This window comes from Lactuca virosa, chromosome 6 (genome assembly GCF_052849685.1).
Source record: "Lactuca virosa cultivar CGN04683 chromosome 6, Lactuca_virosa_CGN04683_v6, whole genome shotgun sequence".
Classification (NCBI taxonomy): Eukaryota; Viridiplantae; Streptophyta; class Magnoliopsida; order Asterales; family Asteraceae; genus Lactuca; species Lactuca virosa.
This window is the reverse complement of record NC_136431.1, coordinates 58,454,209-58,478,545: the sequence shown is the minus strand read 5'-3', so window position 1 is coordinate 58,478,545 and position 24,337 is coordinate 58,454,209. Positions and strand designations below refer to the sequence as shown.

General features: G+C 43.5%; 1 protein-coding gene across 1 annotated transcript; it reads right to left on the bottom strand.

Annotated features, from left to right (window-relative positions):
- Window positions 1-248: 248 nt before the first annotated feature.
- Window positions 249-2,228, bottom strand: TAFII15 (TBP-associated factor II 15). Its single transcript, XM_079056020.1, has 7 exons — window positions 2,093-2,228; window positions 1,260-1,376; window positions 1,082-1,146; window positions 877-939; window positions 748-805; window positions 573-623; window positions 249-465 (listed from the first exon to the last, which is right to left on the bottom strand). The coding sequence occupies exons 2-7, from the start codon at window positions 1,350-1,352 to the stop codon at window positions 385-387; spliced, it is 411 nt and encodes a 136-aa protein (XP_078912146.1). The 5' UTR covers window positions 1,353-1,376; window positions 2,093-2,228; the 3' UTR covers window positions 249-384.
- Window positions 2,229-24,337: the final 22,109 nt, after the last annotated feature.

Below are 24,337 nucleotides of genomic sequence, written 5' to 3'. Positions count from 1 at the left end.
TTATCCCTCCTAACACATTTTTTTTTTTTTGGTTTCCTTGGCAATAATTTCCTTTCCACCCTTTCAAAAAACTCGAGAACAGGGTTTTAGCATGTTACAATAATTATATGAAAAAGGGTAAACTTCTTTAAGATATATTAACATTAGACCCTCAATAGCATCTTGGTGCCTTTCTTCTGGTTTGTTAAGAACATTATGACAAGTTGTATTTTGTTTGAGTTTTCATGATGATTAATGAATAATGTAAATATGTAAAAGCATGTTGTAGAACATAAAAAATAAGGAATTTAGAAACATAATGTTTTAAAAGTTGGTAAAAAACACAAACTCATGCTAAAACAACCCTATGGAATAATTTTTTTTTTTCATCAAAATATAACAAAATCATTCATCTCTTTGAGCTGATTCCATTCCAGCTGAAGAGCTATCCGCAAAATACTCTTGATGCTTAGCATTTATACCATACTACAAAAATGAAAATCACAATAACAATAATCTTTTTGTATTAATATTTTGTTATTTTCAAAAGATAACTATTTTTATAATCATTACATGTCAACATTAGGGATTACCTCTTGAAGAGCCTTTGACAGGTCATCCATGTTCATAATCATACGCTTATCCTGTTGCAAAAAGTGTAAAAAAATTCACATATCTTAAAACATTGAAATAAATATGAAAATTTTTAGCCAATTACTTCACACATTAAAAAAAGACAAATTTTATAATGTGAATTGGAAATTCAACCTTTTGCTGCTTATCTTTTTTGTCCCTCACAACGGGTGCTGGTCTTGCCTTGCATTGACTACAATAACATAAAAAAAAAAAAAAAATATATGATATTGGAATGAAAGAAACGTATCTTAAAAAGCTTACTGAAGAGCTTCAGTAGCAATCTCTGACACAAACTTCTGAGTGGCAACTGCAACTAGCCTTATTCTACAAAACACAATGTAAAGAACGATTATGTGAGAGAATTTTCTTTTCCTTAAACCTAATGTTGTGCAATTATGCAAAGATATGAAAATCAACAAGTAATATGTGGATGCATAGAACATAAGAGATGATACCAGATACCTACAATCGAACATCTGGACATTGAAACCCACTTTTGGCTAAGTAATGTTCCACCAGTTCATCAGGAATCTGTAAAAAGAAGAAGAAGAAGAAGAAGAAGAAGAAGAAGATAAGACTATTTTGATAAAGAATTGCTAATAAGTGTAGAAGGAAAACCAGAAGTATATTTTCAGAAATGTTACAGTTGGGGTGTAGTCTGTTAAAGAGGCAAGAAAATCTGTGAGGGCAGTTTCGTCATCGTGTTTAGCTTCATTTGATTGCTGGTTGTGGTTCATATTTCTTATCAATCTTTTTCTAATCTGCAAGAAGTCAACAACAGAAGATTAGTTTAAGTAATGATTTATTCAGATTGTTTTTCAATAAGGACGTTTACAGCCTTCTTCCCAGAAATTAAACTTATGAAAGTCGAACAAACTGTTTTCATATCCATAAGATTTGAAAAAATATATGTATATATAGCTACTGTGATTCTATATTCTCTTGGAAATTCCTTCTCTTAATGCTAGACTTGTGATTCATTTGACATAAGATGCAGTAGTATATTCTTCATAAATCCAACTATAAAAATGATACTTTGAAGATTTCAACAACAAAAAATGAAGTATAACTTTCATAGAAACGTAGTAACAGCGCGCTTTAGGACGATGATCAGATATGATTTTCAATTCTTAGGTCTCCAGCAAAAAGATTTTTATAATCACAATTTTCAGTTCAAGTCAGCTGAATTATACTGCGAAGCACAAATCAAAGTGATTTCGGTAATTTCGCAACACAAAGGATACCAATTTTGCATTTGTAAAGTACTAGGTTCCATATTCACCTTTAGGTTTAAAACATTCAAATTCGAGATTAACGCTGAGTAACAAGTAACACAATTATGAAATTGAAACAATGAATAACCATCTTTACAAAGTCAACGGTTGAAGAGACGATAACACTAATAAATACAACAAATATTGAACAGATCAGCGAGGTAAAGTTTCCAAGAGGGGGATATAAGAACTTAAGGATTTACTTGCACTCGGAAAAGAAGGGAATGGCGATGAGCTCCAGAGGAGAATGAAACACCGAGCAATTAACAGCTGTCGTCGATACCCAAATCAATCAGACAGGACTAGGGTTCCGGTTAGACGAGACAACGAGACTTGAGAGTGATGATCATATTCTTTTTCACATATAACGTCCTTCAATGTTTTAGATTTATAAAATAGCCACGTATCTATGAAGTTATTCAATATTTGCATATAACTTTGAAGGGATAATGACTTAAAAGGGTAATGTATTTTTCGATTTGTACACATTTGGTCACTGAGTTTTTTTTTCTTCCACATTTACCCTTCAACTTGTTAAACTGTACACATTTAGTCTTTATGACCGGTTACTCCAGGTTAGCCAGGAAAAATGACTTAATAGGGTAATATATTTTTCATTTTGTACACATTTAGTCATTAATATTTTTGTACATATTTAGTCCTTAACATTTTTTTTTTCAAAATAAGTTTTTTTTTTACTAATTCAGTACTTATGAATGATTTTTTTAAATTTTTCTGACGACATCTTACGTGAGACAATCATTGATGAGGTGTTTGAGGTTGTTGATGCTTATGTCAAACGCGATCTCGACTGCTTGGTTGCGTAGGTCTTATGGTTTGGTTTAGGTCTTGTATTCTGAACGTTGTAACTTCTTCATATGATATCAAAATTTAACGATCTTTATATCCACGTGTTCATTTTTTTCATTAAGATTACTCCCGTTAAAATGTAATATATTTTTACTTACGATTTTATAAAAAAAATAATAATAAATAAACATCCATACATGTATTCATAAAAAACGTATGGACAGAGGCGGATGCAGGAATACATAGTAGGTGTTGCCGAAATAAAATTGTAACATCCGGATTTCCAGGTATCATAATTTAAATATTTGTTTTGAGAGGGACTCGACGAGTTGACGCCTAAACTCGTCGAGTGGGATCGCGACTGATGACTCGGATTAATGAATGAACTCGACGAGTCCGCGCTGTGGACAGAAACCCTAAATCTTTGGGCATGTGCCCTATTTAAAGGACCTCATGGCCTTCATTTGCGGCCACACACCCACTTGAGAAACCCTAACGAACCTTTACGTGACTTTTGGGTGCTAGAAGGCTAGATCTATAAGTTAGAGAAACGGATCTGACCTCAGAAGGTCAAATGAGTGTTGCCATGGAGGAAACTCGCCGAGTCCAAAAAAGGACTCGACGAGTTGGATCGGGTTGCCCCGCGATTCGTGATCAGTGGTAACCCGTCGAGTGAAAGGTTAGATCGACGAGTCGAGTGAGGCCTTAGGAGGATTCTGAGGACAGGCATGGACTCGCCGATTCACCTGAGTGCACTCGGCGAGTCTGGTCAAAGTGAAACTGTGGACTGGGGTTGACTTCAGTTGACCTTAGGGTTGGTCAAACTGATTCAAGAAGGGCTATGGAGGGGTAGAATGGTCTTCTACCCATTATTTAGAGATGAGGATATAAGGAGAGTATTGATTAGAGATATTATCATTTTGATAGGCGGAGGCTAGATCGGGGATATCGAGCACGAGAGTTTACTAGACATCATACGAGGTGAGTCTTCTCACTATACTTTACCTAGAATTGTAACTATGTGTGACCGGAAGGTCTTATGTATTTGTATGAGTTATGTGACTTATGTGAGAAGTTTACTGTGATATGTATATGCTGAATGAATTGGGCCGGAAGGCAAATAGAGTTAGGGCCGGAAGGCAAGGCATGGTAGGGCCGGAAGGTCTACCAGAGCTGTGGAACCCGAAGGTCCCACTGAGACACATTGACCGGAAGGTCATGCGATGCTATAGCCTTGAGAGGCTAATACATGAACGTGGTATTTTGGGGAACTCACTAAGCATTTATGCTTACCGTGTTATGTGATATGTGTTTCAGGTACTAGCGAGGATCGCGGGAAGGCGCCGACATGATTTGTACACACTGACAGAGGATTTTGTACTTGAGATTCTGAGATATGTTTTACCGTGATAACATTTGATACACTTGAGTTTTGAGATGATTTATATGAGATATTTTATGTTTGAAAAATGAAAAATTGTATTGAAAATTTACGTCGTTACAAGTTGGTATCAGAGCCTTGGTTTGAGGGATACGGATGCACTTTCGGGCGTATCTGAACTCAAACTGAGGATTTGAGAAAATCTTTCATAAAAGAAACAATTTTTCTAAAAAGAGTAAGAGATTTTGAGGAAAGCAAAAAGGAGCAGTGTGTACAATCAGCCAGCGCCCGAACGGTGATTTCCCAAAATACCCTTACATTATGTGTTATGAGATATTATGTGATGTGCTATGCATGCTAGTGTAGGCTAGGTAAATCATATCTTAGGACTAGGGTGGCCTGATATGTGATGCCTTAGCCTAGGAGTTTATGATGCTGTGAGTTGCTTTGAGTGCATGTAGGTAGCAGAGAGTAGCTTGTGAGAAGTCTACTGAGAGTAGGCTGAATTCAGGGGGTATAGAGTACTTGCGAATTGGGATCCTAGGAGGAGGACTTGGGGTAGATACGAATACGGTGTGGAAGGTAGTATTGGGCCCGTACTATTGAAAGCACCGGATCGGTAAACATCCCAGGTAAGAATCCTTAGGGTATTAAGGAACAAGTAGGAACGGTTGATCGAGTGTGAGTAATCTCGGTCGAGTCTCTGATTATTTTATGTCATGTTTCAGAGGCATTATGGTGGGGACGCGCCACAACCCAGGAGGCAGTGGTACCAGTGGTACTAGTGATGAGGAGATCCGTAGGATGATTCACGAGGAGGTGGCCGCAGCCATTCGAGCTGAGATACCGGAGATGTTTGGGTCTATCAAGACCACGCTGATTGAGACATTCGACGAGCGATATGCTGCTCTGACTGAGGCGGCTGCTGCTGCAGCCACTGCAGTTGTCGCTGCCGCGAGGCCACATGGGAGTGACTCGTTGTTGTACCGAGAGTTCGGCAACACGAAGCCACCAGAGTTTGATGGGGCTCAGGATCCGATAGCCACAATGAGGTGGATCTCTGACATTGAGGGATGCTTCTACACATGTTCATGTCCTGAGCATCTGAGGGTACGGTTCGCGCTGAAACAGCTTCGCTTGGGGGCGAAGTACTGGTGGAAGTTTGTGGCGGTTGACTTCACTCCTGCAGAGCTCACTGCAGTGACTTGGGAGAGGTTCACCACTATGTTTCGTCATGAGTATGTCCCTCCGGTGGAGAGGGAACGGTTAGCCCAGGAGTTCTTATCCTTCAAGCAGGGGACCGAGTCTGTGACAGTGATTACGAGGATGTTTCATGAGAGGGCGCTGTTTTGCCCTGAGCACGTGTCTTCTGAGCAGGCACGAATGAGCCAATACTTGAGCATTTTGAGAAGGGATATTCGCGAGTTCGTGGCGAACTCGTCATACCGGACATTTGCTGAGCTTCAGGCAAATGCCCGGAAGAGGGAGATTGAGCTAGAGACTCAGGACAGGGAGGATGTGGAGTCTCAGAAGGGGGATAGGCGACCGGTACAGTCTCAGTCGGCAGCCAAGCGGGCGAAGCCCGCCGATTCGAGGACTGGAGGCCAGAAGGGCCGCACTTGTGGGAAGTGTGGCAAGGGACATGAGGGGATTTGTCGGGTGGGTGCTTGCTACAAGTGTGGCAAGGAGGGGCATATAGCCAAGGATTGCCCCAAGGGATTCATGGTTTGTTTCCACTGCAACCAGACTGGCCATCGGAAGGCCGAGTGCCCACAGCTACTTTAGGGATCAGCACAGGGATCTGCACCTGCTGCTAGAGCTACCGAGGCCCGGCCAGCGAAGGCCGAGGCACCGAAGGCTCACGGGAGAGCCTTTCAGTTGACAGCGGAGGAGGTCCGCGCAGCGCCCGATGTCGTGGCTGGTATGTATTCTTTTATTTACTTATACTGAGTTTGAGATTTGTGCTTATATGGTGGTATGCTTAGGTACTTTTCTTATGATTTCTGTACCTGCTTTAGTGTTGTTTGACTCGGGTGCGAGTCGATCTTTCGTGTCATTAGCGTTTAGTCAGCACATCAGTATCCGACGAGAGACGTTGAGTCGACCTCTGCGAGTTTCTATAGCTGACGAGCGAGCGGTTTATGCTACTGAGGTGATTCTAGGATGTGTACTCGAGATTTTCGGTGTTGAGTTCCCGATAGATTTGGTACCGATTGCGATGGGGGATGTCTGTGTCATTATGGGCATGGACTGGTTGAGCCGATTCAGAGCTGTTATCGACTGCGAGCGTCAGTTGGTGACCATACGAGACCCTAGTGGGGGAGTACTTACGGTCTATGGCGAGGGTACCCGATCTGGGTCATCATTTTGCTCGGCTGCCAGAGCAAGACTGTAACACCCTGATTTCCGAAGACCTAGAAAGGAAGGAAAACCCTAAGTCAAAAGGGGGTCAACTCGTCGAGTCCAAGGAAGAACTCGATGAGTCGGAGCGGGATCCGGGTGCAAGATTAAGTGACCGACTCGACGAGTTGGAGAGTGGACTCGGCGAGTCAGGTCTGGGTTAGGAAGCCCTAATTCCGGGACTTGGTATCCTATTTAAGCATCTTATTCTCTTCCCTAGGGTTAATTTACAACCTCTCTCATCCAGAACCCAAAACCCTAGCCACCAAACTCCATTGTTTGAGCTTTTGAGAAGATTAAGGGCCTTTAGAGTGCATCTTGGAAGCCTGGAGAGAAAGGAGAAAGGAAGGAAGAGTAGATCCAGCCTGCATATCGACTTGGAAACTGTTAGGAGGTAAAAAGTCTAAACCTTGAGCTTTCAATTGATGGACCCCCTTTCTAGCTTGCCTTTTTGTCACAATTGGATCATTTCCAAGTAGAATCCGAGTATTAAGCCTTTGAGGATGGATTGGACAACAGATCTGGACACTCTTGAGCTTTAGAAGCTCAAAGTTGTTGGCTTTATCCAGCTAAGGTCCCATTTCATGACCTAGGCCTTCATTGTAGCTTGGATTAAGTGTTCTAGCCTCATAGCACCTTGCATGCACGTAAAGTTGGCAACTTTACGTGCAATGCTAGCATTAGGAGTCCGGATCTATGAGTTGGAAGTGCTGGAATGGATTGTAATCGACAGAATAGAGATGTCACAAGCTGGACTCGACGAGTCCGTTCATGGACTCGGTGAGTCGGGTCGTAAACCCAAACCCTTCTGTTATGATTCGGATCAGTGAGTGGAGTTAGTGAAGGATTCAGCCAGACTGGGTCCGTAATGGACGTGAAGATCATAGTACTCGACGAGTTCAAGGAGGAACTCGGCGAGTCCAAGACAATCTCCTTAGTTATGAAGATGAACTCGACGAGTTGTTCATACAACTCGGCGAGTCACGGTATGGACATTCATACGACGGTGACGAACTCGACAAGTTCAAGGATGAACTCGGCGAGTTGGTTGAAGATAGTCCCAAAGTGTTAGATGAAGGGGAACCCGTCGAGTTCTCGCTAGACTCGACGAGTGGGGTCGGGGTTGTTTTGGGATTTGAGGAGCATGGACTCGACGAGTCGAGTCAACTGGAAGGTTGACTTTGACCAGGACCTTGACCTTGAGAGGGACTTTGACCAGAGTTGACTTAGTTGACTTCTTGAGGACAGTTAGGCTAAGTGTTTCTATTATTGGTATTGGTAGCTCGGGGAGCTAAAGGAGCAGCAGTTCGGAGAGTTGTTGGATAGCAGCCAGAGGGTTATCAGCAGCTTCAGTAGTACGAGGTGAGTCTCCTCACTGTTTGTATGGGTCTACGGCCACAATGTCGGCCCATTTAGTTTATGTATGGCAGGAAGACCCGGGGGTTGGCCCTAGGCATTATGCATGAAAGACAAGGAGGAGGATCCTGGCACACAGTATGTTATTATGTATGGTAGGAAGACCCGGGGGTTAGCCCTAGGCAACATGTATGAAAGACCAGGAGGTGGCTCCTGGCACACTGTATGCTATTATGAATGAAAGACCAGGAGGTGGCTCCTGGCACACTGTATGCTGAGTAACCTAGTAGAGTAGTATGTTTAGTTGTCTTTGTGATGCTTGCATGGAAGACCAGGGGGTGGCCCTTGGCACTTGTCTGTAAGACCCAGGGAGTGGCCCCAAGCTTGACAAGAAAGACCACGTGCGGCCCGTGGCAATACAGTAAGACTATGTTTGGCACATAGCACCTTACTTGATTATGGATATGTTTGTTATGTTTGGCTCATGGTTACGTATGGCATGTATGGATCAGTTGATACGTATGGTATGTGGTATCTGGGGAACTCACTAAGCTTCATGCTTACGGTTTTCAGCTATTTGTTTCAGGTACTAATGTTTTTCCAAGGAAGGAGCTCGGGGCGATCGCAGCGGATCACACCAAGTTTTCCGCACTAGATGATCTTTGGGATTTAAAACTCTGATAATTGTTTTATTAAGAATGTTATTAAATGATTGAGCAAAATTTATTAAGCGGTTTTTAATTAATCAAAATGAAATTTTTGGTCTTGAATTTTGGGATGTTACAAGTTGGTATCAGAGCCTTGGTTTGAGGGATTCGGGCACACTCTCGGGTGTGTCTGGACTCAAACTGAGGACTTGATATGAAAATTTTCAAAAGGAACTTGAAAAGTATTTGAAAAAAGAAAAGAACTTTGAAAAGAACAAGATGTGTGATGCGTGCAATCGGCCGAGCTCAAGTAAGTGGTTCCCAAAATACCAATACATGTTAGATATATGATATGTTATGATTATGTGATTCGCATTCTAGATTATGGCTAAGGATCTAGGAGAGATGCCTTTATATGCTTATGTAAACTTGTAGAACTGCATGATATAACTGATAAGCCATTAGTAGGATGGCCTGTTTAGGTTAAGCCTGAGTGTATGAGCCCTTGAATTGCATGCTAGTGTAGATTCATAATACAAGGATAGAATGGCTTGTTTGGTTAGATTTTCCGTTTGTCTGAATGCTGATTGCTTTGTGCTTTGTGGGACTTTAAGTGGTGGGAGTTAGCTACTAGATGAATGCGTTAAGTCACATGTGATCAAGGTTGAATAATCTCAAAGTGTTGGACTTGACCCTATTGCGCAGCTCTTGTCTGAGTCTAACCGTTGTAGGGATGAGTCCTTTACTCGAAGGATTATCCGAGCCTCGTCACATGTGATGTTATTCATGTAGTGGTTAATTGGCATCATTAAGAGTCTTTCAGCAGCTGAGGACTAGGTGAGTTCGGGAACCTAGGAAAGCCTAGGAGGAGAGTACCAGAGAGTAGCAGTAGTAGAGGGGACTTGGTGAAGTCGAAGAAATCCTTGAGGAAAGTACGGATATATGTGGAAGGTAGTATGGGCCCGTACTACTGAAAGCAGAGGATCCGTACTCGAGTCAAGGAGGGCCGAGATAGAACCAGGAAACTTGTTGTATGTGAGACCTTCTGAGGTTGCGTGCGACCCTAAAAATTATGTGTTTCGTTTCAGAATGGTGATGATTACGCGACACGGAGCAGGAGGATCAGGATCCAGTTCATGATCAGGTTCGGGTGCAGGTTCCGAGCCAGTGGATGAGGGACTACGCGAGTTCATCGCGTCTGAGATCACGAGAGGTATCCTTGAGTCGACCCCAGTGATTTTCGGGTCGATCAAGGAAGGGATTATTGAGCTAATGGAGGATCGTCTCAGAACGTTCCGGAGTGATATGGCATCCAGCCAGTCAGGATCGCGCACACTGTCCTTCAAGGACTTCATGGGGAGTGGCACGCCAGACTTCCAAGGGGTGAAGGACCCCATTGTTGCCAGGAGATGGATTGCATACATTGAGTCTGCATAGTTGACGAGCTTCTGTACTGAGGGGTCGAAGGTTCGATTTGCTGCAGGATGCTTGAGGGACAGAGCTAGAGACTGGTGGGAGTCAGTTGGTGATTCCTTGGGAGCCTCAGCCATTGAGGCTATGACCTGGTCCGACTTTGTGACCATGTTTAGGGCGGAGTTTGCGCCGGCGGTGGAGCTTCAGCAGCTGGCCAGGGAGTTCCTAGACATGAGACAGACGATGGAGTCGGTGGCGGAGATTACTGCCAAGTTTCGGGAGAGGGCCTTATTGGTGCCTCAGTATGCAGGGGATAAGGAGATGCGGAGGACCCGCTATCATGACATGTTGAGAGCTGATATTCGGGAGCATGTCAGCTTCTCGGCATGCCCGACCCTGGACTCTATGATTGCCAGGGCGCGGGAAAGGGAGATTGATTTGGAGCACATTGTGAAGAGGAGGTCGGATCAGATGCGTACTTTGGAGGGTCCCGGGAAGAGACCCAAGACTTCAGACCAGCGATTAGTAGGTCGGCAGGGCCGAAGTCAGTGCAGCACGTGCAGGAAACTGCACGAGGGAGTTTGTCGTTCCAAGGGTTCAGGTTGCTACAAGTGTGGCAGTGACGGTCACGTCAGCATGGACTGCCCACAAGGGGCAAGCCCATTATGTTTTCACTGCAATCAGGTGGGCCACAAGAAGGCCGACTGCCCGATGATGAGGGGTGGAGCAGGGAGTGCGTCTGCCCCGACAACTTTGAGGATTACGGATGGGTGAGAGGGTAGGGACTTGTAGTGACAGACGAGGGAGATCTGGATTACAGCAGGGAATGTTACAGGTATTTATCAATGGCTATTTTCGATTATATATGTATTATGATTGTTCTTACCTCGGTCTCAGGTGATAGTATGTATGAGTTATCTCTCTGCTTGTATTCGGATTGTATTTCGGAATTGTCATATACCAATTGCATACCAGAAACTATTAGTAGCTAGTGTAAGGTCATATCTCACTTCGGGTTCGAAGTGTCCAATATTATCTCGGTTACGGCCGAAAACAGTTCAGGAGCGTTACGTGGAGGTCGGTGGGCAGGGTCCATGGAGTAGGCATCCACCATCATCAGGGTTCGGTGGTTCTAGTCTTGGTGTATGGGATAGCTTTTGGAAGCATCAAGGGAAATGGTCTATCACTGAAGAGGTTGCTCTGAGCATTAGTTATTCGGACCTTAAGGACGACAGTTGAGCTCAGGGGATTATCAGTATCGGGGATGCAGGAAGTGTTCATCCAGTACTTGGTACTTGGAGTGGGCTAGTGACGAATCGCTAGCAATATTACGGTGATGGTAGTTATCATGCCTTTTTGGGTAAGGGAGGAAGGAATGGAAATCCTCGGATTTTCGTGTGCCGTAAAGACTCAGTCGAAGCTAAGTGGGGGAGAAACAATCATGTTACGGGAGCAGGAGCGGGTTTGAAACTGGGATAAGTTTCGCTCTCGTGTCAGGGAGAAAGACGACCCAGGCGGGTGTATGAATGGAGGACAGTGTGAATTGGAAGTTCGGAAAACTTGCCAATTGTGAGATCGCATTCTCGGGATGTCTAATAGCAGGTTTCAGAAGAATCAGTTGGGAGTTCCAGTTAGGACATGAGTACAGCTTGGGGTACTAGATTGTGCTTGTATGCTCAATTACGGGTATGTACGGATTAGTAGTGAGCGAAAGACCATGATCAGCAGTCGAGTCAGTGTGGAAGGTGTTGTCAGACTACCGGATAGCCGTAGCATTCACCAGTGGTCAGATAGTATGAGAAGTGTGGTAAGACTGCGGGGTGGTCCGTAGCAATGGTTAGCAGATAGTGTAGGAGTGTTGTAAGACTATGGGGTGGCCCATAGCGTTCACTAGTTAGCAGATAGAGTAAGGGAGTTGTAAGACTGCGGTGTGGCCCGTAGCAATCGTATATTAGAATAGTTAGACTGCGGTGTGGCCCGTAGCATTAGTATAGTTAGACTGCGGTGTGGCCCGTAGCATTAGTATAGTAAGACTGCGGGGTGGCCCGTAGCATTAGTCGGTGGATAGCGTAGAAGTGTGGTAAGACTGCGGAGTGGCCCGTAGCATTAGTTGGCTGGTAGCGCAGTAGTGTTATAAGACTATGGGGGTGGCCCGTAGCATTCACTAGTTGGCAGAACGAGTATAGTAAGACTACGGTGTGGCCCGTAGCATTCGTCGGTCCCTATTCGGCAATACGAATGTATCAGATGCGTGATTCGCTGGCAGGGTTTTCAGATAGTTTAAGATAGGGCGGGGCAGCCGCCCGGATGTGAGTGGGTCACAATATGTTTGGATTCGGAAGGCGGTAGGTCATTGGAGACCAGGAGTGATGTAAGACTGTGGGTAAGTCGTAGCATTCATTATCAACTTAGTTCGCGGAATATGGGCGGGGGGGGGGGGGGGGGCGTATCCCCGAGTTAGCATGATAAGATCAGGAAAGTTTAGCTAGTTGAGATAAGAGGAGTGGGTCTGCATGGCCCTGGATAGGTGAGACATGTGGGAGAGGCCGCACCGAAGTATAGATGGGTGAGACCCGTGGGCGAGGCCCGTGTTCTTTTAGCAGCAGGTGAGACCTGGTAGAGACCTTAGGGTAAGGTAGGGGATCGGGGATCCTAGATCTTCTAGAGCCAGAGTGGCTGGACTGGTAGAGCAATTCAGGTAGTCGTTGTATCTCCTTAAGCCACTGAGAGCGACTGGGGGAATGTGCTTGCGTTCGGTAACCGGTGGGGGACCGGTATTTCGGATAATGGTAGACCAGTTGGGACCAGGGCGGTCTCGGTTCACCCGGTAGGCGGATGGGAGTCAGCAGGACTTCAGGCAGGAATGAGGGTGAGGGATTTATTGTAAGAAGCCGTGAGTTGATCGGGTGGTGCTGAGTTGCTCACCGCGAAATCAAATGATCTCAGAGTAAATGATTTGGCTCGGTGAGGCTGTTCTCGTTTGAGCCTTAAACGTAGCAGAGAGGGGTTTGCTACCCGAAGAATTGTCTGGATTCTCACGTTGAGTGGAGTTTTCAGTATTGGAGCATCGTTGTGGGATTATTCCGGCACTGGGAGTGGTCGGGATCGCGGTTTCAGCAGAGGATTGGTCCTCGAAGGAGATTGGGAAGGCATGTTGCTTGTGGAAGTGCCTTGGAAAGGCCAGAGGCAGTGCAGGGAAAGAGGGTGAACCCCTTGTGTATCAAGGGTAGGTGTAACAGGAGTATCGGTAAGGTTACCGGTTGGGTAAAAGTGTTGTACTCGAAGGTAGTAATGATCGAGTTATTCTGAAGATGACATCTTCAAGGTTTGGATCGGATGGGCGGAGTGTGTAGCTAGTGGTAAAGTGGTAACCGGATGGTAAGGTAGTTGACCGTGACGGACTTCGAGGACGAAGTCTAGTTTAAGTGGGGGAGAGTTGTAACACCCTGATTTCCGAAGACCTAGAAAGGAAGGAAAACCCTAAGTCAAAAGGGGGTCAACTCGTCGAGTCCAAGGAAGGACTCGACGAGTCGGAGCGGGATCCGGGTGCAAGATTAAGTGACCGACTCGACGAGTCAGGTATGGGTTAGGAAGACCTAATTCCGGGACTTGGTACCCTATTTAAGCATCTTATTCTCTTCCCTAGGGTTAATTTACAGCCTCTCTCGTCCAGAACCCAAAACCCTAGCCACCCAACTCCATTGTTTGAGCTTTTGAGAAGATTAAGGGCCTTTAGAGTGCATCTTGGAAGCCTGGAGAGAAAGGAGCAAGGAAGGAAGAGTAGATCTAGCCACCATATCGACTTGGAAACTGTTAGGAGGTAAAAAGTCTAAACCTTGAGCTTTCAATTGATGGATCCCCTTTCTAGCTTGCCTTTTTGTCACAACTGGATCATTTCCAAGTAGAATCCGAGTATTAAGCCTTTGAGGATGGATTGGATAACATATCTAGACACTCTTGAGCTTTAGAAGCTCAAATTTTGTTGGCTTTATCCAGCTAAGGTCCCATTTCATGACCTAGGCCTTTATTGTAGCTTGGATTAAGTGTTCTAGCCTCATAGCACCTTGCATGCACGTAAAGTTGGCAACTTTACGTGCAATGCTAGCATTAGGAGTCCAAATCTATGAGTTGGAAGTGTTGGAATGGACTGTAATCGACAGAATAGAGATGTCACAAGGTGGACTCGACGAGTCCGTTCATGGACTCGGCGAGTCGGGTCGTAAACCAAAACCCTTCTGTTATGATTCGGATCAGTAAGTGGAGTTAGTGAAGGATTCAGCCAGACTGGGTCCGTAATGGACATGAAGATCATAGTACTCGACGAGTTCAAGGAGGAACTCGGCGAGTCCAAGACAATATCCTTAGTTATGAAGATGAACTCGACGAGTTGTTCATACAACTCGGCGAGTCACGGTCTGGACATTCATACGATGGTGACGAACTCGACGAGTTCAAAGATGAACTCGGCGAGTTGGTTGAAGATAGTCCCGAAGTGTTAGATGAAGGGGAACTCGTCGAGTTCTCGCTAGACTCGACGAGTGGGGTCGGGGTTGTTTTGGGATTTGAGGAGCATGGACTCGGCGAGTTGGCAGAACAACTCGACGAGTCGAGTCAACTGGAAGGTTGACTTTGACCAGGACCTTGACCTTGAGAGGGACTTTGACCAGAGTTGACTTAGTTGACTTCTTGAGGACAGTTAGGCTAAGTGTTTCTATTATTGGTATTGGTAGCTCGGGGAGCTAAAGGAGCAGCAGTTCGGAGAGTTGTTGGATAGCAGCCAGAGGGTTATCAGCAGCTTCAGTAGTACGAGGTGAGTCTCCTCACTGTTTGTATGGGTCTACGGCCACAATTCCGGCCCATTTAGTTTATGTATGGCAGGAAGACCCGGGGGTTATCCCTAGGCATTATGCATGAAAGACAAGGAGGAGGCTCCTGGCACACAGTATGTTATTATGTATGGTAGGAAGACCCGGGGTTAGCCCTAGGCAACATGTATGAAAGACCAGGAGGTGGCTCCTGGCACACTGTATGCTATTATGAATGAAAGACCAGGAGGTGGCTCCTGGCACACTGTATGCTGAGTAACCTAGTAGAGTAGTATGTTTAGTTGTCTTTGTGATGCTTGGATGGAAGACCAGGGGGTGGCCCTTGGCAATTATCTGTAAGACCCAGGGAGTGGACCCAGGCTTGACAAGAAAGACCACGTGCGGCCCGTGGCAATACATCAAGACTATGTTTGACACATAGCACCTGACTTGATTATGGATATGTTTGTTATGTATGGCTCATGGTTACGTATGGCATGTATGGATCAGTTAATATGTATGGTATGTGGTATCTGGGGAACTCACTAAGCTTCGTGCTTACGGTTTTCAGCTATTTGTTTCAGGTACTAATGTTCTTCCAAGGAAAGAGCTCGGGGCGATCGCAGCGCATCACACCAAGTTTTCCGCACTAGATGATCTTTGGGATTTAAAACTCTGATAATTGTTTTATTAAGAATGTTATTAAATGATTGAGCAAAATTTATTAAGCGGTTTTTAATTAATCAAAACGAAATTTTTGGTCTTGAATTTTGGGATGTTACAGAGACAGAGTCTACAGCAGGGCTGTAGGGGGTTTGTAGCCTATGTGATGGATACACGAGTTGCCGCAGAGAGGCCGAGTTCTGTCGGTGAGGTTCCGATAGTGCGAGAGTTTCCGGATGTTTTCCCCAAGGAGTTGCCGGGTGTGCCTCCCGAGAAGAAGGTGGAATTCTACATCGATTTGGTTCCGGGGGCAGCGCCTATTGCCAAGGCACCCTATCGCCTTGCGCCACCGGAGATGCATGAGTTGTCCTCACAGCTTCAGGAGCTGTTGGGGAAGGGATTCATCCGACCGAGTAGCTCGCCATGGGGAGCGCCGATCCTTTTCGTCAAGAAAAAGGATGGTTCACACTGAATGTGCATTGATTACCGGGAGTTGAACAAGTTAACGGTCAAGAACCGTTATCCATTACGAGGATCGACGATCTGTTCGATCAGTTGCAGGGTGCGTCTTGGTTTTCCAAGATAGATTTGAGGTCTGGATATCACCAGATGAGGGTGTGTGAAGAGGATATCCAGAAGACGGCGTTTAGGACTCGTTATGGGCATTACGAGTTCGTGGTGATGCCTTTTAGGCTCACCAATGCACCAACGACGTTCATGGACCTCATGAACCGAGTATGCAGGCCGATGTTGGATCGATCGGTGATTGTGTTCATCGACGATATTCTAGTGTATTCGAGATCCAGAGAGCAACATGAGGAGCACCTGAGGGAGATCCTTGGAGTGCTGAGATCGGAGAGGCTTTATGCCAAATTCTCCAAGTGTGATTTCTGGTTACGAGACGTCCAGTTCTTGGGACATCTCGTTAATCAGAGTGGGATATTGGTCGATCCGACCAAGATTAAGGCTGTCATGAGTTGAGAGGTTCCGAGATCCCCCACCGAGATCAGGAGTTTTCTGGGGTTGGCCGGCTACTATCGGAGATTTATCAGAGATTTCTCCAAGATTGTCATGCCCCTCAACAAGTTGACCCGGAAGGGCATTGCTTTTATTTGGGGTCCCGAGCAGCAGGCCTCGTTTGAGACTCTTCACCAGAGATTATGCGAAGCACCGTTGTTAGCCCTTCCAGAGGGAATGGAGGATTTTGTGGTGTACTGTGACGCGTCTATATCGGGGTTGGGTGCGGTGCTTATGCAGAGAGGGCACGTGATAGCTTACGCATCGAGGCAGCTGAAGCCTCACGAGACGAGGTATCCCACCCATGATTTAGAGTTGGGGGCAATGGTGTTCGCCCTCAAGATATGGCGCCATTATTTGTATGGGGTTCGGTGTACCATATATACGGACCACAAGAGTTTGAAGTATCTGATGGATCAGCCCAACCTGAATATGCGCCAGAGGAGATGGTTGGATGTGGTAAAGGATTACGACTGTGAGATCCTGTACCACTCGGGCAAGGCTAATGTGGTAGCCGATGCTCTGAGCCGCAGGGCGGAAAGCGCCCCGATTCGAGACGTATGTATGAGGATGACGGTGATGACTATGGTGTTGGATACCATTCGAGAGGCCCAGTCAGAGGCTATGAGACCGGAGAACCACAAAAGAGAGCGGGTGATTGGACAGGTATCCAAGTTTGTGACGGATAACCGAGGGCTTATGACCTTTCATGGTCGGATTTGGATGTCGTATACGGGCGGGGCACGTAACACTCTGATGGAGGAGGCGCATAGATCGAGATTCTCGATCCATCCAGGGGCCACTAAGATGTATTTGGACCTGAAGAGGGACTACTGGTGGCCCTGTATGAAGAGGGATGTTGCACGTGTAGTAGAGAGGTGCTTGACGTGTCGCCGGGTTAAGGCCGAGCACCAGCGTCCGCATGGCAAATCGCAGCCATTAGAGGTTCCCCAGTGGAAGTAGGAACAGATTTCCATGGATTTTATCACCAAATTGCCGAGGACCGCGAGAGGTGTTGATGCAATTTGGGTGATTGTGGATGGGCTGACGAAGAGCGCTCACTTCCTTGCTATCAGTGAGAGCTCTTCTGCAGAGAGGCTGGCAGAGATATATGTGAGGGAGGTGGTGTCGAGGCATGGAGTGCCGATCTCGATTATGTCAGACCGAGATGTACGTTTCACTTCCAGGTTCTGGAAGAAGTTCCATGAGGAGTTGGGAACGAGATTGCACTTCAGTACTGCTTACCACCCACAGACGGATGGTCAGAGTGAGCGGACGATTCAGACGCTCGAGGACATGCTTCGAGCATGTGTTATGGATTTCGGGAGAAGTTGGGACACATACCTACCTTTGGCTGAGTTTTCTTACAACAACAGCCACCATTCGAGTATAGGTATGCCTCCCTTTGAGCTTTTATATGGGAGGAGTGTCGAACTCCCATCTGTTGGGGAGAGGTAGGGCAGTGAGTGATGGGTAGCACTTAGATAGTGCTTAAGACGACTGAGCAGATACAGCAGGTCAGACAGAGGTTGATGACAGCCCAGAGCCGCCAAAAGAGTTATGCGAACATGCGGCGATCCGAGCTTAAGTTCCAGGTTGGAGATTTCGTACTCCTGAAGGTATCTCCTTGGAAAGGAGTGATCCGATTCAGGAAGAGGGGCAAGCTGGGGCTCCGATACATTAGTCCGTTCAGGGTGACCGCGAGAGTAGGTAAGGTAGCATACCGTTTAGAGCTACCTGCGGAGTTGAGCCAGATTCATGATACCTTCCACGTATCCCAGTTGAGGAAGTGTATAGCCGATGAGATGACAGTAGTGCCGCTAGAGGATATTCAGGTGGATGCGAGCCTGAATTACATTGAGAGGCCGATCGCGATCTTGGATCGAAAGATCAAGGTCCTGAGGAACAAGGAGGTGCCTCTGGTTCAGGTCCAGTGGCAACATCGGAGAGGGTCCGAGCTGACTTGGGAGCCGGAGCCGGAGATGCGGGAGCAGCATCCAGAGTTGTTTGCAGAGTAAGACTTCGAGGGCGAAGTCTGACTCTAGTGGGGGAGAATTATAACATCCGGATTTCTAGGTATCATAATTTAAATATTTGTTTTGAGAGGGACTCGATGAGTTGACGCCTAAACTCGTCGAGTGGGATCGCGACCGATGACTCGGATTAATGAATGGACTCGACGAGTCATAGAGTCGACTCGACGATTCCGCGTTGTGGACAGAAACCCTAAATCTTTGGGCCCGTGCCCTATTTAAAGGACCTTATGGCCTTCATTTGAGGCCACACACCCACTTGAGAAACCCTAACGAACCAGAGAGCATAGAGAGTGAGGGAAGGAGCTAATTACATCACCATTAGTGCATTCTTGAAAGAAGGAAGGAGGGGATTCAAGCTAGGATGATTGAGGAGCTCAGATCTTCTATCACTTCTTCAAAGGTTGTTGTTTGAGGTATGAATCCATACCTATTTTCGTGTATATAGTAGATCTCATGAACCTAAGGTTTCTTTACCCCTTCTTTAGTTGGAAAATGGAGCATGTGGAGTCCCATGGAGGAATAAACATTAGATCTGGACCTTGAGAGGGCCAGAGGGTCCCAATCATCTAGCTTTATGCAGTCCCATTGGGGTTTTGAGTCTAGGTTGTCATTTTAAGAGCTATTTCTTCAAATAGAGCTTGTTGTGTGGTGCATGGACATAAAGATTGAACCTATACGTGACTTTTAGGTGCTAGAAGGCCAGATCTATAAGTCAGAGAAACAGATCTGTCCTCAGAAGGTCAAATGAGTGTTGCCATGGAGGAAACTCGCCGAGTCCAAAAGAGGACTCGACGAGTTGGATCGGGTTGCCCCGCGATTCGTGATCAGTGGTAACCCGTCGAGTGAAAGGTTAGCTCGACGAGTCGAGTGAGGCCTTAGGAGGATTCTGAGGACAGGCATGGACTCGCCGAGTCACCTGAGTGCACTCGGCGAGTCTGGTCAAAGTGAGACCGTGGACTGGGGTTGACTTCAGTTGACCTTAGGGTTGGTCAAACTGATTCAAGAAGGGCTATGGAGGGGTAGAATGGTCTTCTACCCATTCTTTAGAGATGAGGATATAAGGAGAGTATTGATTAGAGATATTATCATTTTGATAGGCGGAGGCTAGATCGGGGATATCGAGCACGAGAGTTTACTAGACATCATACGAGGTGAGTCTTCTCACTATACTTTACCTAGAATGGTAACTATGTGTGACAGGAAGGTCTTATGTATTTGTATGAGTTATGTGCCTTATGTGAGAAGTTTATTGTGATATGTATATGCTGAATGAATTGGGCCGGAAGGCAAACAGAGTTGGGGCCGGAAGGCAAGGCATGGTAGGGCCGGAAGGTCTACCAGAGCTGTGGGACCGGAAGGTCCCACTGAGACACATTGACCGGAAGGTCATGCGATGCTATAGCCTCGAGAGGCTAATACGTGAATGTGGTATTTTGGGGAACTCACTAAGCATTTATGCTTACCGTGTTATGTGATATGTGTTTCAGGTACTAGCGAGGATCGCGGGAAGGCACCGGCATGATTTGTACACACTGACAGATGATTTTGTACTTGAGATTCTGGGATATGTTTTACCGTGATAACATTTGATACACTTGAGTTTTGAGATGATTTATATGAGGTATGTTATGTTTGAAAAATGAAAAATTGTATTGAAAATTTACGTCGTTACAAAAATAGGTGTTTATGATACATGAAAATAGGTATAAACGAAAAAAAATTGAAAAATTTTCCACTGCAGATATAAAAAATATGTGTTGTCGGTGCAACACCGGGACCAAGCTAAATCCGCCTCTGCATATAGATATAAAAAAACGTAAATACTAAAAATATATTATTTTAGAGTAATCTAAATGAAAGTTGTAGTAGACTAAAATACGAACACATGGATATAAAGATCGTTCGCATGGATATAAAGATCGTTAAAATTTGAGATCGTATGAAGAAGTTATAATGTTCAGAACACATGACCTAAGCCACCACGTAGTCAAGATCGTGATTGACATAAACATCAAAATGCTCAAACACCTCATTAATGAATGTCTCACGTAGTATTTTTGAAAAAAACCTAAAGAAATCATTCATAAGTACTGAATGAGTACAAAAAAAACATGTCTTATTTTGCAAAAAAAAAAATTTAAGGACTAAATGTGTACAAAAATTTAAGGACTAAATGTGTACAAAAATTTAAGGACTAAATGTGTACAAAATGAAAAATATATTATCCTATTAAGTTATTTTTACCGGCTAACCTGGAGTAGCCGGTCATGAGGACTGAATGTGTACAGTTTAACAAGTTGAAGGGGTAAATGTGGACGAAAAAAAACTCAGTGACCAAATGTATACAAATCGAAAAATACATTACCCTTTTAAGTCCCAACTTTGAAAGGTGTTTGTTATAATCTTAAATAACTATTACATTAATAACTATATTCTATACTAGAAAGTTCCCCCCCCCCCCCCCCCCCCCGCGCGTTGCGGGGGGCGGAAGGTGTTACTTTTGCGTCAAAGTAAAGTACATTGCCTAAGTTGTTAGCCACAATAAAGTACGTTGCCATTGTAGGAGATTTGTCCATTTACAAACGTGTAAATGTTATAATAAGAAAATACAATCCAATAATTGGATAGAATTTCCACATGACAATGTGTTAATAAGAATAGATATCAAAGTGTTGCAGTATGCTATAAAAAAAAGAATAAAAAAAAAGAATGTACATTAGCACAACAATCTCCCTATACGGAGATTTAATGACCAGATTCACATTATTAGAATTATAACAAATTTTCTTACCTTGAAAAGCTTAGGAGCATAATATTTAGATCGGTAACATTCTTCTCTTCTCGGAAGATTGCACTTATGTTAGTTCTACTTACGCTAGATAAATAAAAAAAAAGAAAAAAAAAAGAAACGTAGCTCCTTGCCCACCCTCGAAATGGCCAAGGCTTTATAATCGGGTATAACTCGGAAGCCGGATTGTGCTGGATTCCTGCATATATAAGCTGACCATACCATTATAAATTAATGCCACAACTATTAGATAACGAAATGATGTATATTAAGGCATTAAGGGCCAGAAAAAGTTGGAAAATATTACCTCATTGCGTTTAATCCGGACAACATAAACTCTGCTACCTGACCTGCACAGTAATTACATGAAAACATTAGAAAGCAAAAACCCATGATAAAATCTGAGCATACACATTCATATCATATGACACACACATACAAAGTGGATCAGACATACACACATCCAAAATTTATTATGCATCAATAAGTACTTTTCAACATCAAAATTCAAATAAATTTTGAAAAAAAAGGATCATAAATCATTTCAACTCCAACTCACCCGATAAACAGGATAATCTGAGCGGTTCTCTCTTCCTCTAAAAACACCTATCCTTGTCAAAATTGAAAAACATGGATGTCTTGCCTGCAAGATATAAATAAAAAAGGAAAACGAATGTTTATATAAAATTAGAATTCAATTTAATAAATATTAAAAAGTAATAAAACAAATCTATCTTGCGGCCTTGACATCATCCGAAGGATTGTCCCAAATCATGCAAGCATTGCCAATATTTATTGCAATATCACATGGGCGGATACGACTTTTCAGCATTCCTATCTAAACAACAAAGATAAAAATCATGATTTAATAGTTTACAATACAAACTTTCATAACAAGGACATACTTGTCGTTTAACCTTCAAATGCTCCCCACGACCTTAGAACAACTCAGGCGGCTCAACCTTAAAGTTTCCAACAGGGACAGAGTTGTCATTTCACATTCGCCACTCTTGGTTAAATGTTCAAATACCTTTGTGAAAACTACCACTGAATTCAACGTCTTTTCTTCCTAAAAACATTTGTGAATCAATTTTAAGTAAAAGAAAATCGAAAATTGACCATATAGTAAAATACAAAATTTTAGTGTTATTTAACATTTTCTAAAACCTGTAAAAATATTTCATATCGTTAGTAATTTATTATACTTTTACCATTTTATATGACCAAAAATGAAAAAAAAAATCAAATTTAGACTAAATCATAAGGCATAAACCGATACACATATGGTTGACAATATTTTCTTACTATGCCTTGTATATAACTCTGATGTTGTAAAATGATTGTCTTCTAAGTTTCTGTACACACACGGTCCTGCAAAACTATAATAATTAGCCTAAAGTTTAAAGAATAAGACCAAGTGGAAGTAGAAAATTGTAGAAAACGTAAATACCTTGATATGTTAAAATGTGAAACATATCGGTTTCATAGTATTCTAACAAACAACATTTAATACTGAAGTGCGACATATATACAGTAATGTTGTAAAAAGAACATACATGTATCTCCTCAAAGATATCCGGCCATGTGATATTCTTCTCCCGCATAAAAAAAAGGTTTGATGTTACTTTCTTTAATGCAAAAGACAGAATATGAAGCCGACTTCTGAGTTTTCTTCAATTGTTGCCTGCCACATTGCACTTCAGATCTGTAAAACTATGTTCCATACGGTGTAAATGTATTCTACAACAAAATTGCAAAGGGTGAATTTACCTTTTTACATGTTTTTCACAGCAAAATGGCCAAGATGCTCTGTTCATCCTGTTGAACTAATGCTTTGGAGGTCCCGAGAGTTTGAATTCCAGCTCTTCTTGCTACCTCCTTCCTCATGATGCTCTCTTACTTCCCCTGTCTCTAATGTGTAAAATTCGAAACATTAAAATTGATTAAGAGAGAAGGCGGAAGATTGAAAGTAAATAATATCAAAAAACTTTAGGATTTCCTTCAACAACTTTTCGTCCAGTACCCAGAACCTCACAACAGAACCTCTCTGTGAGGTTGGAAATGGATTTTTTTTTTCAAAAAGCCATGAAACTGCGTTAGTAATAGAGGCGAAGTTTCAGAAGAATTAAGAAATCGCTGACCACGGGGTAAACGAAACTTCGATTGACATCCCCAAATGTTTATGATACAACACATGTAACGATTTTTTTTTCCTTTAAATTCCCCAAAATTTACAGAAAACAGGAAAGAAGACATGGATAAAAGAAGAGAATAATAAAAAAAATCCAAAACTAACCTTCATGAAATTGAAGAAATTGAGGTGTACATGAACTAATAGGGATTTAGAGTAGTCTTAGGATAGCAAAACCATTGATGGAATCGTTTGGCCTATCCAGAAAGCCGGAAGATGGAACCATAAGATAAAAGATGGAGAAAGGCGGTGGACGGTGAAGGGGGAAGCCGACTACCAGAGCGGAAATGGAAGAATAAGCGTCGGTTTTATCCCACCGCCTTATAGCAACAGGAGTAAAGGTATGGAGAGAGTGGAGGCGGTGGAGTGGATGGCGGTGGCGATGAACGTTAGCAAAATCGATCGGTGGGGTGGGGTGGTTTTAGGGCTTCTAGACGATTTTGATGGGAGAAGAAAAGGTTGGATAAGAACAAAGAAACTGAACGACGGATATTTCTTACCATGGTCGAGGAGCGAGCCCGATGAAGAGTAACCTAGTTAAAGTGACAGAAACAAAAATAGAGGGACCGAAAATGTAATTTAAGGGACCAAAATTGGCCAAAATGTCTCAGGTTTACTGTTAAAACTTTTCACAACTTTAATATATATATATATATATATATATATATATATATATATATATATATATATAATGTGTTATATTCTCAATTTATTTATATTTTTTTCAGCATATATATACTTTCTAATCTATTTTTATATTATATCATTATTCATTGTTGAGTTTTGAACTTTTAATTATTTGAAGCGAAAGATATCATATCAACATAATTAATAATAATAAGCTATAAAACCTTTTGTTTTCAACTCATTTGAATAAAAATGGACTCATTCAAGTTATATTTTATCAAATTATGTTAAACAACAAATATTAAAACAAAGAC